General features: G+C 38.4%; 1 protein-coding gene across 1 annotated transcript in view; it reads right to left on the bottom strand.

The window, feature by feature from the left end:
- The window catches only part of LOC139742343 (voltage-dependent L-type calcium channel subunit alpha-1D-like), a 213,355-nt gene that overhangs the window by 125,237 nt on the left and 68,085 nt on the right, over positions 1–20,033 (bottom strand). Inside the window, exon 2 of the mRNA XM_071652922.1 lies at positions 17,879–17,984. Coding sequence (XP_071509023.1) covers positions 17,879–17,984 — 106 coding nt within the window. The remainder of the gene's footprint in view (positions 1–17,878; positions 17,985–20,033) is intronic.

Genomic DNA, 20,033 nt, shown 5'->3' with positions numbered 1-20,033 from the left:
CACGACAGAAATAGTAACAATAGGCACTGTCAGACTGGTAAAAGATCGAGAAGTTTTAGATTGCGATCTTTAAGATCTTGAAGTTTTGACAGTGTGACCACAAACTTCCCTAAAAACTTCTCCCAAAACTTCTCACGAAACTTCCCACTCCAGCTTGGGATTCTCCCCCTATGCAACCCCCCATCAAACTTCTCGATCTTTTGCCAGTGTGATCAGACAAGAAAACATCGGCAAGACTTTGCAATCTTAAACTTCTAGATTTTTTGCGGGTCTGACCACGCCTATTACGGTATACGCCGAATATTTTGTGAGGTTTTTATTTTCGCTAATATCGCGAGTCAGGTGCTATTCGCGAAATTAAAGAGACGCGAAAATATTGACTGTGATCCCGATGTGGATGTAACGTACGCATGCGCAATTCTCTGTTCAGTACAAGACTCCACGATCACGAATTTAACCACTCGCGAAATCGTTGGGAATTCCCGATTCATGAAAATTTAGACTCACAAAATATATAGAGTATACAGTGTGTGTCGTAACAATTCAAAAAGCAAACACTAAACAGGACTCACCTTGGATTTACAACTAAAAAAGGGGAAATCAGCTATTGTTTGACCTTAATGCCATGGCCTACACACACAAACACACACACACACACACACACATAAACACACAAATACACACACACTGTCTATCTCTCTTTCCTCCTTCCTCTTTTTCCCTCTATCCTTCAATTTTTCTCTCTCTTTGTCTTTGACTCTCTCATCCTCTCTCTCCTTCTTGGATCTCGTCACTCATCCAGCACTCACTACCATCTCCCCACCATAAAAACAATCACTAATGCTGAGGATGTGTACATGACACAATGTTTTCTGATTGGACAAGTCTACGAGTACCAGGTCCCACCACACAATGACTACAATTTTCATTATACACACTCTAAAAGAAGGGGATATAATCGCAGCTAATACTCATCATCACTCCCGCTTAAATACTACATCCAATGACATTCTTGTGTTTAGTTTAGCACTATTCATTGTCAGTGCTATTATTTTCATTACCACATTTATGTAACAATGTTTTTTGAGTTGACTGTACACAGCTGTCTGTGGCTGACTTCTCATTTGTTAGTGTGGAACTTCTCACATTCCTATTTTGATAATAGAGTGAATGCCTAATTGCAACTATAACCAACCCATTGCTTTCTCTCCCTCCCTCTTTTCCTCTTTGACTCTCCTTTTTTCTCACTCACCATCTCTCTATTTCTCTCGTATTTTCCTATTTTTGTTTTTTGTATCTCTAATTTCTACATCATGACTTTTATTTCTACTTCTGTTCTCTCATGTTCTCTAACAAGCTTGTGCCTCCTCGTACACGTTTACAGTTCCCCCTTATATACCCTCCTTCTTTTCTTCCTTTTTCATTTTCTGCTTTGAGGTATATCATTATCTCCCTAATTATTGTTCCTTCTTTCTCCCCCTCCCCCCCCCCCCCCCCAAACTCCATCTACTGGCACCTGTCATCATCTTTGGGCTGTATTGTACCTGGCAACGTTGGCAATCATTGAATGCATGGTCCGATGCACCTACACATGCTTCCAGATGCATGGCCCATGAATGCTGATCAGGGTGCGTTCACATGCGCAGGATAATGTTTCGGGCCTCTCCAAGTGCTATCAGGCAGATGGGCTGTCCTGTGTCTTTCACAGTGCCCTTCCTTTGAACTCGGGATCTCCTCCCAACTAGCTCTTTTTCAGTTTGGGGCATCACAATTAGCTGCATGGATACTGCCACATAAGGGCACTAAAATGATTCTGTTGTTGTTGTTGGCATGACAATTGTTACAATATCTTCTGACTTTTCTGTCTTTCACAACAAATTGTGCCCCACTCTGCTGAAAAAAAAAGAATGAGCAAAACAGAAAGAGGCTAAACAAAATTGCTACATTGTAAAAATCATCAGTTCACCAGTCCTTAGAGCTAGATAAAAACAAAAAACAAAACCAAGACTTATATCAAGGGGGAAAAAAATTAGCTACATGTAGAGTTACTCACTCTTCCCCTACATTCTTTGCATCATACAGAGTAGTATCAAAATTTGTCCAGTGTGGAAGATATGACTTCTCCTGGTATTCAAGGCACTAGTCAACACCACAGAAGGATTTTTGTTAAGTGCCCTCTGGCAGTAATCCGCTCAAATTCACTTGTGATCCTTCGAATGGCCTTACATCTCACATCCACCTCCCAATTCCATCGGTCACGAGCACGGAAGTCAAATAATGACCTGTGTTATTGTGATACGTGATCCATATCATAAAGTTGCTGTCAATGATATATCATCAAATATCATCTCCCTCCCCCCCCCCCTTAAAAAAAATACAAGCAAAAATTCAATTTCATTATCAATAATGACACACTGTCTGTTTGTTTCCAAAACCAACAGTCTACAGGATTTGCCAATTCAAGATTGCAGCTCTGACGGTGATTGATGCACGCAGATGACAGCCAGCCATTTCTGGTGCTCGCTGTGACGTGGGTGTGCTCGAGCTCACACATGACCGTGCCACAAGATTCTAGGATGGGAATATTTCTCCAGATGTGAATGTGACAGCGGTTTTTGGGGAGGATCAGACGAGGAATTGGTTTTCATGGCAGATTTCTACCAGCACCGCCTAAATGAGGCATTACTTTCCACGAATGAATACCACTCTTTCGATATTGTCGTCTGCCATCGCCGTCTGCACAATCAAGTGGGGGGAAATGGGGGCACAGGGAAGCACTTTCTGGAGGGAGAGGCGGTCCGAATCGGCTGATTAGCCATTTAGTCGAGCTCTGTGGTGAATAATTCTATTCAATTTTTATAGCCGGCATTGGAACATGGTACTAATGGAATGAGGAGGGGGAACATGACTGTCTGCGATCACCCAGGGTTGTAAACAAACTTCTAATTGCAGAATACTACGTAATCAGGTTGGTTTCATTAGTGGAGGAGAGATGCCTAACTCTAGAACAGCACCTCTCCACAGTTCAATAGATAGTATGTGATCCACCACCACAAGAACCTGATAAAGTCAACTCACATGAATTTTATGAGTTGTTATCTTCAGATTCTCCAGACTCTTAAGTTTTCCAATGACACTAGGGCCTTGAAATTTTGGTTTTAAGACAGTTTTAAAGATATCCCTTTTGATTTCCAAACAAATCTAAACTATAAAAAAGTGTTGATACCACATTCAAAGAAATTTGACCGCTGATACACACATTAGGTATATAATGTTAGCACAATTATGACAAAAGTTTACATCACTCCTAATCATCTCTTTCTACCCCTTTCTTCTCTTTTATTTGCACTGTCATTTTTCAAAATCCATCCATTCCCATCCTCACCACCATAAACCTTCTTCCCAGCACACTTTTCCCTCCACATAGCTTCCTCATGACATACCCTTTCCCCACCCATCTCTCCCTCTCCCAACCTTGTTCCTCACATGGTACTCTAATTCACCCCATCCCCTAGCTATCCCTCTCCCTTCTACTACCAACTTCCACACAGCTCTCTCACACTGCAGCACCCCTTATCCCATCGCCCTCACTGTTCCCATCAACTTTATTCCCCATCTCTTTCCCCACCACCATACAACTTCCTCCCACCACACCTTATTCCCATGAATTCCCCCCTCCCTCCCCATCTCCACATGGCTTCCTTATGCCACCCCCTTCTCTCTCACATTCCCATTCTCCACCCCCATCCCCCATACAGGTTACTCACATGGTACCCTAATTCATCCCATTCCCTATCCCTCTTCCTACCACCAACTTCCACACAGCTCCCTCACTGCACCCCATCACATTGCCCTCATCCTTACTTGTCTACTTTAATCCCCATCTCGCTCTAAACCAACATACAACTTCCTCACACCACACCCTTCCCCATTTCCCTTCTCCCTGTCCCCTCCCCACCAACACACAACTTCCTTATACCATACCTTTTCACCCCCCCCCCCCACTTCCACACAGCTTTCATGTAGTGGCATTCACAGATAGCACGCTGTGAAAGATCTTCAAGACAGCCACAACACCCCAACCGTGCTGCGGAACCTGAATCTTGCTCGCTAGTATTTACAAGCACACTTAACCGCCATATGTGATACTGTCAAAGACTATTTGCCTGTGAGGCTAAGCACACAGGCAACCCACACACTGTCCAATGATCTCTCAATTTCTGCGATGAATATGAGGGCAATAAATTGTTTGTCATGACAGAATATCTGGGTTTATAGTTTCCTCCTCCCATACACTGGCATTTAAGATGTAATGCTGTGATCTATTTTGAGAGCCTACATTGTAAATAACCCGCCTAGGCATATTTACAAACCATGGAATTTATAAAATGTCATTAGCTCTATTCATCTTCTTTTTTTTTTTTGTGGTGCTATTTGGATTTGTGTGTGTGTGTGTGTGTGTGTGTTATTTGGAAGGATTTTTTTTCTTTTGATTTCCTTAGAGCACTTTGTCTGCCATTTTTTCATTGCCTTTGGTGCTATTTTATTTATATTTCAATTCCTCATTGTGTCTACATATGAGGACAGAGAAATGAAAGATACCACAATCAGGAATTAATGTGGGCATCTTTAATTGATTTTCATGGTCAATGGTTACATATATGTATATATGTATATATACAACCTTACCTTTACAGCATGTTTTTGTTTTCCAAAGTGCAATTATGTACACTTTAAGAATATTGACAGGTTCCCTTAAAAATGAATCAAATATATCTGCAATATCAACAGGAATGCCTGCCAAATGAATCAAATGTATTTGCAATTTCACCTGGAATGGCTAAGAAAAATGAACATTATAACTCTGCAGTTGGCCAAAGTCTGGCACCTATAATATCTTCTCATGTCAAATCTATACTGCTTACAACAACAAAAAAGTGGAAGAATGCAAAAGCACAATTTGTCAGGAAATATCATTGGTGCCTCTGTAAAGGACTGCTGTACTATGTCCATACAAGTGAAGAAAATGCTTGATAATGACTCCATTAATCTATTAAAACCAGCAATACCACCACATCCACTAACCATTTGCCCAGCAGCAAACGGTGACACGTACCTGGGAAATGTGGTGGCTAATTTTTCAGCACAGCAATTCTGCCAGATTTGGAGTATGCAGTGTTGTACTACAGATTGAACTAAATGCTGCCTTCCAAGGTCAAACAGTCAGGGGCAGTGGGGTGTCAGTGGGGTGTACGAACTTTTTCCATTCGGCACGACACATAGGGAAGGGCTGTGGGCCACTGACGGGGGCTCATCCTTAACCGGGCTAATGATGCAACTGTCTGAATCCATCAGAATTAGTCTCTCATACTTCCATCTATATCTCTCCATTTTTCTCTCGTTCTCTCCCTCTCTCCTTCTCTTTCTTACTCATTTCTGACACTATCTTTCTTTTCTTCTTTTATTTATCCATCTTTTTTCACTGATCTGTTAATCATATTCTTCTCTTCTATTTCTTTGTTCACAAGAACAGGTGATAATCAGCTACTTCTTTATAGTTTCTTGACACCTTGTGTACAAATGAATAAATTACATATTTATCAATCATCAATACTTCCAAACTATCTCTTATCCTTAGCCAACTTAGCTCTTTCATATACTGTAAAACATGATATTTTAGCGGCATGAAATTTTCGCGAATTGCCTCTAACATTCAATGCGTATAGTGTAGACAAGAACTTTCATGTGCATTTTAATTTTGCGAATTTTGGCTCTCACAAAATTTGCAAAACTAAAATGCACATGAACATTCCTTGTTTTACAGTATGTGTTTATTATACTTTCCATTTTGTGCCTTTAACAGAGGCCCAGTGACATCATCCTCACTACAGCAACAGCTAATTTTCTCCCCAATTTCCCAAGAGTGTATGGAAAATTCTCAGTCAAGAGATCATTCACATCTTTATAATGCCAATTGTCTCCAGGATTACCCTAAGAGAATGACCTTTAAGCATCTGTGGTCAAGTGACCTTTGCTTACATCACATTTCATCACCACCACTTCATTCCCACTTACGAGAGGTGAGAAATATGAGGGTGATTTTTGAAAGAGTTTTCACACATGTATTCCCAATGTGTGGCAGTGTTCTGTCTATCTCTTTTATCAAATAAAAGGAAAGCAACTTCAGCATATCTGTCTTGGGTGGACGTGCCCTTACCTTCAACCCACCCCCCTTTCCCACAAACACATCTCTTTGGTGCCTCATGCATGGAGCACACATGTACCATAGGTAATTCCATCACAAGGTCAACCTTACAAACTACTGGTATTCCATCACAAAATTAACTATGTGCAAGTGATCTCATCATAAAATCAACTTCTGCTTTTGACTTCTCATGATATTAACAACTGAAAGTCATTTGGTCATGAAATTAACTGCTACAAATACCTCAGTAATTTCGTCTCAAAATCATGTACTGCAAGTCATATTGTCATGAAATTAACTACTGCAAATTACATTGTCACATAATGAACTACTGCAATTCATTTCATCATGAAATGAACTACTGCAATTGATTTGGTCAAGAAATCAACTACTGCAAATTATTTTGTAATGAAATCAACTAGTGCAATTTCGTGACAAAATCAGGGATTTCCAAACAGAATCAACTGTAAGTAACCATGCAGCATATAATGTGTGATGACAGCACAAACATTTTGCAGAGTATTAGATAATTTTGCAATTGAGTGAGTCAATGTCATTCTTTATAACAAGATTGAATAAATGACAACAATCTCTCATTTACTGGAAATAGATTTTATTTTCATGCAAAACGCTTCTAAATATATTCAAATTTTGAAAAGAAATTCAAATCTTTTCATAGCAGAAAATTGAATTCTATCTTATTCAAATCATAACCAGCATGAATATGATATTCATGTATCATTACATTACACGATGGATGTGAGTGAATACTTCTGTGCTAATCCAACATGGTTCTCATGACATACAGGAATACATATCTGTTCATTAAAAAAAAAAAAAGCACACACACACACAGAAACGCAGAAGTATAATTCTTGCCTGTCTTTGGTATGAGAGTCAAACACACAACATAAGAGTTTTGAGGAGAGTGAACCCCCTTTCATACCCCTGAAGGAATGAAGATGAGAGCTGCATGTGGAGAGTGCAGCATGTTTTCTCCATCAGAAATGGGATACCAGTGACTCACATCCAACGGCTCCTCTAGAGATGCCTGGTATCAGAAACCAGTCTCTGTCTCTCTCCTCGTCTTTCTTTCTTTCTCTCTCTCTCTCTCTCTCCATGATATTTCCATTTTTCTCTATTTAAAGGGATGCACTGCAAAACACTTCCAATATAGTACTGGCTAAGATGAGGATTCACCTTTTATCTTTTGGCAAGATACTTTGATAGAAACCACTTTATGAAATGTTATAGAACATACAATTCTAAGAAAAATTAAAAGTTTATTCGATGAAAATCGGTTTTGAAAAAGCTGATATATCCAAAAATAATGTAAAACAAGCCATTCTAATAAAAGGTGGGTCCTGCTTGTCATTAGTATCGCTTTGTGTTGGATATCTCAGCAATTTCCAAACCAATTTTAACCATATAAACTTTGAATTCCTCTTAGAATCATGTGATCATTAATATTTCATAAGTTGTTGCTCATTATCTCAAAAAAAAATAATTACCTAAAATGTTGGAAACCTGAAGCCCCATCTTAAGTGAAACTGTACTATCCCTTTAAAATCGTCTATCTCTCTCTTTGTTCCCTATCTTCATTCTTATCTCTCTCATTCTCTCTCTATATAGTCTATCTGACTTCTCCTCTTCCTTTCCTTATTTCATTTTGTCTCTTCTTCTCTGTCTCTGTTCTTTATTATCCATCTTTCTATCTCTTTCCTTAGTTTTATCTTACTTTCTGTCTATCTTTCTTTTTCTTATTTTTTTTCAATCCATCTTTTCATTTCTATTTTCTGTCTGTTATTTGTCTTCAATCTCTCCCTGCGTTCTTTTAATCCTCAATCTCCCCTATCACTGTAATATGCAAGAGCTTTAATTTCATTATGAAAGAGATAAAAAATACATAACATTTACATACATATAACTATATACATTGTATATATAAAACTCATCAAACTTTTATATGCCTGACCTACTAAATGAATGATTGAAAATGAAAAGTAAATATAAGACTGCTAAAAGGGCACTAACTGCTGCCCAAAACAGCATCAACATCATCTACAGAGAATCATATTCTACATCTCTCAATGGCTTTCTGGTTCTCATCATCAAACAATTTTGTCCCTATGTTATCTCTTCGAAATGCAGTCCTACATTTTGATAAGCAAAAGAACAGATTTTCAATCATCGGCCCATCAGTATCTGCCTGTTTGGGGCATCAAAGACAGTAAGTTTTACACCCTGGAGATTGTCCATCCAGCTGATGTCTTTCTGCAGCTAATAGTCCTGACAAGACGCATCAAAATACAGCATTCAGAGCAGCTCCCCCCCCCCCCCCTCCACCCCTCTTTCCGTATCCATTCACACAAGTATGTATTTTCTGGGCTGACTCCTCAGAGCGAGTGACACAGTACACCATTAATAATGTACCAACAATTTGCCGGCCGATAATGGAAAATCAGTCCCGTGTGGGGTAGCACGAGGCGCAGACTCGGTAAACACACAAACACACAATACACTCAACCGCAAGTAGCCAGTACCTCTGATGACAGATCCACACAGACATAAAAGGATTCAGATATCGTAAATATGGGGTAAGAAAATACACAGCCAGCAAGTGAAAGAAGACATTAGGAAGTATAAGAGAACACAGGAGAGATGGTGCAAAATGGTTTAAAGAAAGAGAAAATGGAAACAAAAATAACATAAATGATGAACTGTGTGAAAAAGAAATAAACTATATGGGTAATTCCATAAAATTAGGACCCACTTTGTGACATGCCTATTTTGCCAATAAAATCAGAAAATCAGATTTTTGTTCAACATAACTTTAAAAAAACATTCATATTGAGTAAGTCCCTTGAAAACTGACTGAAAATTAACATTCTACACTGAAATTGAAGGAAGTCAGCATACCAAATTGCAGTGTATGGGGACACCATTGGTGTCCCCCTTACACGGTGAACCGTCCATTTTGGCATCTTACCACATATTTCAAACTAGTTCTATGTTTGTTTCAATAGAAGTGATTATTTTGAAGTAAGAAATTAACTATACTATTGAAAAAATGACACAACCCCTATTTTTGGCCAGGAAAAAGATTCTTCAATGTTTCTCGTGTAAGGGGGACACCAAATATTATTTTTGCATTTTTTTTTTCAAATCAATAGAGTGGTCAATTTTTGATACCTGTTACAAAGAAACCATAGCTACATTGTAAAATATGCCAATGAGGAGCAATTGTTGTGATAAGACACAAAAAATTAGCTATCACTGTGCCCTGACATAATATTTAGGGGGACACCAAAGCCACGTGCGTGTGTGAAAATTATAATTTGGTCTTTTTTTCAAATTTATTTATTTTATCCCAATTTTCTCTTGAAATCTTTTAAACTATGTGATTGCTACCAAAATAACAACAAACAGTTCAACACTGGTCCTTAATATGGATTCTACACTCATAAATTAAGGTTTCTCCTGTAAACAATTATGGGGACACCAAAACTTACACGTGAAACGTCTTTCTTGGGATTTACGTGCGCAAATGTGTATCAATTGATGCATGAATTATATTTATAGTGTTCAAAATTTGCTCTTCTTTTATCATTTTTGACCCCTTAAAATAGAGTTTAATCCACAAACAAGCTGTAAATCTGTCTAACTGGTGTTACAGTAAAATGTCACACAATTTCGCCCAAAAACATGATTTTTGCACTTTTTGTCAAAATTCATGTGGAACTTTGAAGAACCAATTTCTATATTTTACTTTGAAAAGAAAGGTACTTACCTGAATAAGAGTATTCAGAAGTAAAATTGATTATGGTATGTAATTTTCAAGCAATGACAATATGAAGCGAATAGAAGGGGCATTTAACTAGTGGGACCCTTTATAATGGAATTACCCATATAGAGAAAAAAAGAGAAGGATACCGTGAGATTGTATCTATCAATTACAACATCACTTTGACTGATATGTAAATTTGAGTTTTATCATTTGTCTGTGATAAGACAATAAGGTATGATCGCCAACACTGACGGCAGCATCAAACATATCTTGTGTAAAACGATCACAGACTCGAGAGAACATTTCCTCAGTTTGAGCATCAGGTAATGTTTACCACTTCCCCCTTCTGGAGCCAATCCCCTCCCATCCATCGCTGACATGAACTCGCATTCTCCAAATTCCTTCCCTCATCATCCTCTACAAACCTGAGGATGCCTCAAGGCTTTTACAGTTAGTACGTCGTGAGGCAGGACACAGGAGGCACAAGCAAACCCAACTATTATCTCTCTGCACTTTGAAAGGAGACTTAATATAGCCCAGGTCTTGAGATGCCTTGCAAGTTTGTTTCTTGGTTGTTGGGTTTTTTTCTTCTGAGCCTGCTGAGTTGACTGACAATTGCAACAGAGATGCAAGAGAAAAGGGAATTATTTTCAACTACCCTAGAGGGTGAGGGGCAGTGGTGATGATAAGATATTGACATTGCGGTGATGAATGACAGCAGAATACACAAGAAAATGTTTCAAGGACAGAGAGGAAAGAGGAATGAGAGCAAAATTGTCAAATGCAAAATTGTTCAAAGTACAGGATGGTGAACTGGTGGGTAGACTTGAAACATAAAGAAACAGAAGGAAATAAAAAATTATAGAATAAAAGAATAAACAGAATAAAAGAAATAGATAGAAGAATATAAGAAGAAATTATATAATAGAAGAAGTATGAAGATCAAAAAAGAAACAGCAGCACTAAATGTAAGAAAAGGAGAGCAATGGAGAAACATTTTTTAGACATCAAACCTACAGAATCTTCTGACAGATATGAGGAGTGGAATAAAATGATCACTATATACAGACAGAGAGAGGAAAAAATATAGCTCATTTCTAGACGGACACAGAAAGGATATGAGTGAGAGGAAGGATCACATGGGCAGCACAGGAGAAAGTAACAAGGAGAAAAGAGAATGAAGTATGGAATGTGAAGAAAACATAATTATCTGAAAACATAACACAGAGTGGCAGAGAGAGAGACAACAGTATGTAATTGCACAGAGGCAGAAATAGGAAAACTGGCATTCAGCATAAAAATATGGCAAGAATTGTTTGTACTTTAATCCACCCTCAATGCCACAGTGGATAGACGCAATCAAGCTGATGCCAGCATTTAACTCCACTGAGCTTCGACAAACAATACACGCAACATGGATCGTCGAGACAGAGAGAGAAGGGGGAGGGGAGACAGAAAGTGAAATAGAGATGTTTGAAGAAATAGATAGACAGACGGAGTATCAAAGACAGAGAAAGAAACAGTACGAGTGAAAATTGTTAGCTTTTGTTGGTTGAATAGTCAGATTCGTGCTGAAAGAAGCAGGGGAAAACTGCGACAACAGGCACTGGCAGCTGCTGAAGGTTACTGAGCCACGAATAGCCCTAGACTGCCGCAAAATGACTACAAAGAATCCATTCTATCCATTACACCTGAGTAGATTCCAACCCTCACTTGCCATACAAATATAAATATATATTTCTATATTTCTCTTATAACAATGTTTGCAGGATTTCTATCTCTCCCTCCCCCTCTCTCCCCCTTTGTTTCTCCCTATCCCTCTCTCCAAGTTCAATGATACATGCTTTTAGTTCTTTTGATTATTGATTCATAGAGTTCTTATTCCTAATGGAATTCAGCAAGATGTATTATTGTGCAGATCTGAGAGCTGTGTTTTACAGAGAAACAAACACATGTTCACCTTTAACTGTGGGAAGAGGAGCCTCAAAAATACTTGTATATGTTTAGCTACTTGCAGTTATCATTGTGTTTTTCTTTGTGTATCTACATAAGTGCATACATAGTTATATATATACCCATATACATGCACATGCACGTGTGTATATGATTTGTGTACTGTACACGCCATATATTGCATGAGGTCGTTATTATCACAAATTTCACAAATTTAAAAACACACAAAAATATTAGCTCTGATCCCAACATGAATGTAACATGCACACATACATTTTTTCCATTCAGTACTGTTCTCCACGAGCGTAAATTTAACCACACACAACATAATCAGTAAGTCCTGACTTGAAAAAAGAAAAAGAAATAGACCCGCTAAATATACAAAGTAAGTACCTTATGCACATACAGTACATAATATTTCTATTTACACTGATTTGTGTGTATGCTTGTCTTTACTGTAGATGACCATTATAAACTAAATTGACAATTCCTACTATTCTTTCGTCCACACAACATATTTACAGGAAAGGCATCTTTTTTTCCAATACAGACGTAAAACTGAAAAGTTTTTTCCTTGTGTACAGAGCGTGTACCGTGGAGACGGTGGGGTTTGAAGTTGCAACCTGCTGCCCAGCCTTGGTGCGATGATTACGCTAATGCACCGCACCCTCGGTGCCCAATATATTTGCACGGCCAATTGCCTCCCAAACCCAGACAAATGGGATTGGTGTAAGGATGAGGCAGAAAGAAGAGGGAGATAGAAAGATAGAGAGATATATACTATATATTCATATATGCGGGGGAGAGATAGGGAGAGAAACATAAAGAAGCTAAGACAGTGAAAGATAGAGAAAAAGAGTGTAGAGAGAGGGGGAAAAGATTACTGAAGAGAGAGCAAAAGGTGTCATTACACTTTCAGTGTCAGCGATGCATTGAGCCTTGCATTCACACCAGCAGTCACATTTTTAAAAGGTCAGCATGAAGAAAAGATTAAAGGTCAATGATTAACTCTACAGGCTCAAGCCCAATCTCCTTTTCTCACTTCTTTGCTTCAATCAAATACTCCCATTTAACCCATAGGCACTTGCTTTCAACTACATGTTGCACACAAAGTGTGGTGTTGTCTTATAATCAACACTGATTTTACCCTATTTTTGCAAAATGCCCTTCTGTCCTTGCATTCAAAGTGAAACTTTTGGCTTTAATCTGCAAGTTCGTTGTGCATTAGATTCTTATAGCTTATACAGAATATTCTGAATAAGAGAAACCAACTCTCAGTTCTCAAACAATTTGTAGACATTTATATCTATCATCAGAGGCACACTTGCCAGATTGACGTACTTAAAGATAGGTCATCCCTTTTGCATGCAAATTTTTGAGAATTTGGTGAGGATACTTAGGTATTGAAGAAAACACTATTTGGAAACCTCCTGTAAATTTTGAACTCAAGTGGGTCTTTATTTGTTGAGTTATATTGACCGTTAAGATCAAAAAATTATTTCGTACTATGAAAAAATTACAAATCTAAACTACTAGTCTAGTTTTACAGACCTGTGTGATGCACTTATGTAGTTCATGTAAGTGATGTGTTGTTATTTGCCATAGATAACAAAGTATAAAAGAAGCTAGTAAATTCTTCTTTTCTAACAGGTTTAACATGCATATCTTTTGTTCGAAGTTTATTATCATATTACAACCACAGGAGGATTAGTATATGCAGCTGAGCCTTGTACACAGAATATGTTACGGTGAGTATTTGGTGCATTATTTGAATTTTAACGGCTAACAACCTTCAAATATCACAGAAATGTTATAGCTTTACAATAGTCTTGTCATTCTGGTGGAATATATCATGTTCTGTGCTATTCGGGAAGGAAATGCAAAAGGGATGGCCCATCTTTAAGTGAGTGTTATCTAAGGATGGGTGACAAATTGTACCATTCTTTGAAAGTGATGGCATCACATTATTAAAAGTTATATAACTTGCCCAAATGATTATGTTTTTGACAATGTTCTCCCCTATACACACATAAATTACCTATGGAACAGCCTGAATAAATCTAACCAATATATACATAGTATTGAATGTTTGCATGACCATGAGTTAGTTTACAGTGTGATAACATTCTTCCTCCTCAGAGTGCATTATTGTGATTACAGTCATTGTTTCCTAAAACTTAGTACAGTTGAACCTCTCTTATCCGGCCTCCCTTTATCCGGATCTCTCTATTATACGGACGGAATCTTGTCGTGATTTTTTTTTTTATAATTACGGGAGGAAAGGGGGATTCCCAACTCCCTGAGAACTCCTACACAAACACACATGAATTACATATTACTTCCAACATGATTAACATACATTACATCAAATTTCCTTCCAAATTGCTTACCTTCAGACATTTTAACATCCCCAAACATCCCAAAATGTAACAATGAAAAGGTTGCAGTATACACATTACTACATGTGGTACTACAATGGGCTACATCAATACATGTGTATGTATATGTACATGTATAAAGCATTGAGTCTCCCGTATCCGGCCAAATCCCTTATCCGGATGAGCCCCGGTCCCGACTTGTCCGGATACGAGAGGTTCAACTGTACTACTATCTTGTTTCAAGAGTAGCTACATGATCTGTTTCCTTCATCCATCATTGTTTCTCTTTCCCCTCCTTTGGAAATATCTGATGATTCTTTTAAACTATATACTTTCCATTGAAAAGATCCACACAAACCCTTACTTTATTGATTCCACACAAGGGCCCTAGGATTGAGAGTTATCTTAGTAAGATGTGAAATAACTACTGCCACATTTCCTCAATGAGGAATAGCTTTGTAGAAGAAAGAGAACACATTACATGCATCAGTGTTGGCCTTATGTTCATCCACCCAGAAACCCCAAGATAGAATCTCTCACTCGGAGGTCCTGCATGACAACACTATTTGGGTGGAGGAGTTCCTCTCATGCTTGCCGTCTGTCAACAGTTGTGAAGCACGTAAGCCAGGCTATAAATTCCTTTGGTCATGTGACATTGTAAAGAAGAGAAGAAAACCTTCATATGCTCTACATGTGAGAGGGAAGAGTTTACTTTCTGTCCTGGTCACACCACATTTGGGTGAGATAATGGTTACACATGCCAAGAAGGAAGAGTTCCTGTTTGATCTGCCATCAAACGTTTTCCAAACACCGGAAACATTAAATGGTAATGATTAATGTTTCCCCGACCATACATCCGCAACATTTGCTGGCACTGATTAAAGCTTCCCCCCCCCCCCCCGACATCTCAAACACTTAATAGTTTTCATTTATGTGACCCCCTCCCCAAATATTGGAAAATGAATATCTAATAGCAATGATTAATGCCCCCATTAAATATTAAAAGCACTTCAAGCTAAAGTTCCCCCCCCAAAAAAAAAAAAAAAAAAAAAAAAAAAAACCATCGGAACTACCTACTGACAGCAATTAATGTCAGCTACCCCAAATCACTTGTGTGTTGGGCAGTAAGTTGTTAGTCACTATTGCTTTATACCTGAAGAGTAAGATTACAAAAGATTGTCCAATAGCATCCTGTTCTTTTATGGCCCAGACTACACCGTGAATGGGGGGGGGGGGGGGGAGGGGGCATGATTTCATGTCCCTTCTTCAATCACAGTTTAGAAAATGATAAGTGATTGAGAAATACTACTTGTCTTCTTGGGAGTTTGACTTTATTTTTCCCTCATGTGAAGATATTTTGTCTCGGTCCAATAACAATAATCTACTATTCAAACCTGATGATACTTCATTAATACCAACATTATTAGCCCATTCTTATTTGTAAAAATGCCTAAAAATCAATTTAACACTGAATTCTAGTTGAAATTAATGTTTGAATATCAGTGGAATTTCAAAGAATATAAATCCCCTGGAGGTATACTCAATGGTACTATAGGATGAGTATGTTTTACGACCATGGGGTCACACATTGGGTCTGCAGAATGAATATAATGGTCAAAGTTCACTAAAAATGTTTTACTGCAATTCCAAACATGAATTGTATGAGTCCAATCATGTTATCTTTGATATATCATTCCAAAGAGCAGAGAGTGGGTTATTACATGTGAACAAAATGAAGCAATTAATGATAGTGAAATGAAGACAAATAAACTAATTTCTTATGTTAAAGCACTACTCACATCAAAGGGTGATCTTTACATCTTCCTCCATTTTCTATTTTCCCCCTCTAACAATATCTTTCTCTTGTTTTTCACTGCAAACTCTTTCCTCTGTCACTCACAGTGGGAGTAAAAATGTAAACAGCCGAACTATGCCTAACTTCTAACTTGAGCGTGTCCCCACTGGGCAGACTTAAAATGCCGACTTATCTCTGGAGTCAGAGCAGAGATCGGGAGGAGGGAGGGAGGGAGGGTGGTGTAGGATAAATGAGAGAGAGGGAGACCGAGTGAGCCTGCCTTACTTTTGCCCTACTTCAAGTGCAAGTGCAGGGGAATGGGGGGGGGGGGGGGGGAGAGAGCCTTCTGTCTGAAAAAAACCTGTTGCATAGCAATCAGCACGGCCACACACACTGGGTCCATTAGTGGCATCACGACTGAGTGGAGAAACACATTATACAGTGAACGAACAAACAGTGAGATTCTAAGGCACTCGCTCACACACACACACACACACACAAAAATCACACACACACATGTGTGGTGTGTGTGTATATGTGTGTGTGTGTGTGTGTGCATGTGTGTAACATGCACACACATTTGTGCACACACAGACATAGACACATACACTCAACTTCTCTCCCTTTCTTCTCTGGCAGGAGAAACTGACACTATTTAACCTGTTATGGACGATCAGATTTTGCTACAGCTGTACAACACACATTTCCAATAGACACCTGCCCTAGTATACTCTGGACTAGTCTTCAACAGGTTAAGGGGGATCGAGGGACAGAAGGGGGAGGGAAGAGGGGGAAGAAAGGGGAGGGGGTGGGGATAAAGGGCGGAGGAAGGCGACAGGGAAAGTTGAGATTAAGCTAAAAGCATATTTAGTGGGTCAGCAGGACATCAAAGAATACATTTTCCACTATGGCCCTGTGTTCTGAAACTCCACATGTGTCTTCTTCCAAGGGTGCAAAGTACACGTATTGGAAAAAGCACACTCTAGTGTTACGGCCATTTACAACCATTTCACGGCATAATAAAGCCACATGCACAAGTCATCAAGTACGTTAATGCAGTCATGGTTTTATCCAACATGCACCATTAACAACAAGAATTATTCTTTTTAATAATAATGTGACCCATATTCATATGGAACACTTTTTTTTTTAACTATCATCTTCCAGAGCTGTTAGTCAACCAACTTTCCCCACCAATCCCTGTTTCAATATTTGGAAGTCACAGGAAGAATCTTTTTTCTATTTCTTTTTTGTTGTTGCTGTTTTCTGAATACTGTAAGAGTAAGATTATCTCAATCTGTATTCTCATTTATAAAAATGTAAAAACTCATTATTGATGAAGGAGGTAAAATATATCACCACCACCATGTAATGAAAGTGTTTGATGATCTTTGATTTTAAACTTCTGATTTTTCACCAGAAAACACTTTTAGAAGAAAGACATATTTAGACAAAGTGCAGTGACCTTTGAACTCTGAACGACTTTTGCCCCAAAATCTCATCAGCATATCAACATCTCAAGCTACACTCATGAACACACATCAACAAAGTCTCTCCCCCCCCCCCAAAAAAAAAAAAACCACACACACACATACATACACACAAATTCCTTACAGCACAATATCAAAATCTGTGTACAGACAGACAGACACGCACGCACACAGATGGAGAGAGAGGCAACCTGTAAACGTAATGCCTCCCGGCTCCCTTTGGGGATGGATGGCGGACATTGAATGAGGAGGAAAGGTTGGTGGACTTACCAAGTTACTGTTGACATCATTGGAGTCCTGTTTGGGGAACGGTGTGTAGGTGGCCAGGGCTATACAGTTGGCAAAGATGGTGATGAGGATCAGATACTCAAACGGCGTGGAGGAAGAGGAAGATGATGATGATGAGGAGGAGGAGGAGGAGGAAAAGAATCTGGTCAAGGAAAACTTAACATTAAATCAATGTACAGCTGAGGGAAGAAAACAAACACCCTTCCATGCTTAGTCATCAGTGGTTTTCAAAACCCTGTGACATTTAAACAAAGTGTGTCGACTTCATGCAGGAAATGAATATGGATGCTGTAAGATGCATGAAAGACTTGAACTTGTATTTGATGCTGCATATTGCATCTGCAGATTGTACGATTGTGTCTCGGGTATAATTCTTTTTCATTGTGTCTACTAAACATTGATATGCTGTATGAGACAAATTATGGAAGTCAGTGACACAAGTTTGATCAACTTATTGCAATCACATCAATGTATCATCCATATTACATGCGAGTTTACAGCCAAGCCAAGCATGAATTAATACATCACATCTTAATTCAACTCTATGGTTACTGAAGTGTGTGTAATAAAAATATAATAAAGCAAACACATGTAAGAACATAGAAAAATAACTGACAGATACAATGAATTGTGACTAAAAGACAAAATAGATTCTGGTCAATCCATTTGATTGGCTCCATTGGTTGAAATGGCATGCCTGTTAACACTTGTAGCTACATGTAAAACTTCATATTAGAAAAATGATCTCTAATTTGCACATATACCTGAACTTGTGAAAGATGACATAATTCCAACCAAATTCTGGAAAAAAGGCAAAACCTTGATTTATTTGGTTTAAATAATTGTCACATATCCTTCTGATAACATATCTAAAAGTGGTTAACCCATTGAGGATGAGTCCCGAGTATACTCAAGCAAGTATCAATGAGAAATGCATGTTGTAGCAAAATCAACCCGTCCTCAACAGGTTAAGTTCACATGGTAATGTCCAGGCTTTAAGTAAACTTGAAGTTAGCTAACATTGGAGATGATACTGGCTCCCATAGGGCATATATGGATCATGTGAATGTAAATCACAGAAAGTTTACCTGTTAATAGTTAACTTCAAGTCTATGCGATGCTCTTTAATAACCGCAAGAAACTTTGTGGCTAATAGCATTATGCACAGATCAATGATCAGGACATCCTCCTGTGAAGCATCATACAAGCAAGTGGGCCTACGTGAACTGAACTGGTAATTACGCTTGAACCCCTGTGAGTGCTGAATTACTTCCTAGTATAAATGAACACCTACGCCAAAACGTTACCAAACTGGGGTCATTGAATACAGCACACTGTAATACTCAATCTTATTGTTGAGCACTGCTCATTGTCAGTCATATCAAGTCGTTTAATCACTGTGTGAAATTACTTCTTAGGAGATAATCTATCTCTTACGGATAATGCCATGACTTTGTGCACATTCCTTGTTAGGGCAAGCTATGACTCCTACATTTCCCTTTATGCATTCTTATTTTCCTTTATACATCAAACTTCATTCAACAGCACCTCTTATGGTGACCTGTCACAAAAGGTATTTTCTAAACAATCTGTCTGCTTCATGGACATTTCTAAATCAAGCAGTTTCTATTTTAGGCAAGCAAACAAATTGTTTTCCTTTTGTTTCATGTTTACCTCATTGTAGACACACCTGTCTCAGTCACCTGGAATGCATCTTCTTATCACCTGGTGTTCTTTTTCATGTCAAAAATACTTGACAAACAAGAAAACATCATTCCATTTGCCACCTGTCATTTTATTGCACATCCAAAATTTCTTTTGTTGTTGACTTTAACAAAAGAATCTCCTGAAAGCTTGTTTCATGTTATTGTTCATAGTTTATTTATAGATCAAGAAAACAAAATTCATCACCTGTTTCATGTCAATTAATGAAACAGACACCTGTCTTAGTTATTCTGTAACAAAGGATTGTCATGCCCACCTGCTCTGAGTGAAAGTCAAAAGTATCACTTCTGCTCCCAGATCAACAAAATACATGTTTTTGTTTGTTTTTCAACCAGGTTCCTGGCCATTTCATGTGACAGGCGGATATTTGTTTTGATGGCCCAGCATCAAAAGCTATTCTCCACCACCTGTT

The sequence above is a fragment of the Diadema antillarum genome, unplaced genomic scaffold (genome assembly GCF_040938485.1).
Source record: "Diadema antillarum isolate AM-2024a unplaced genomic scaffold, OU_Dant_1.0 seq00000998_RagTag, whole genome shotgun sequence".
NCBI classification, from domain to species: Eukaryota; Metazoa; Echinodermata; class Echinoidea; order Diadematoida; family Diadematidae; genus Diadema; species Diadema antillarum.
The sequence above is the reverse complement of the archived record's forward strand: the minus strand, read 5'-3'. Positions and strand labels throughout refer to the sequence as shown.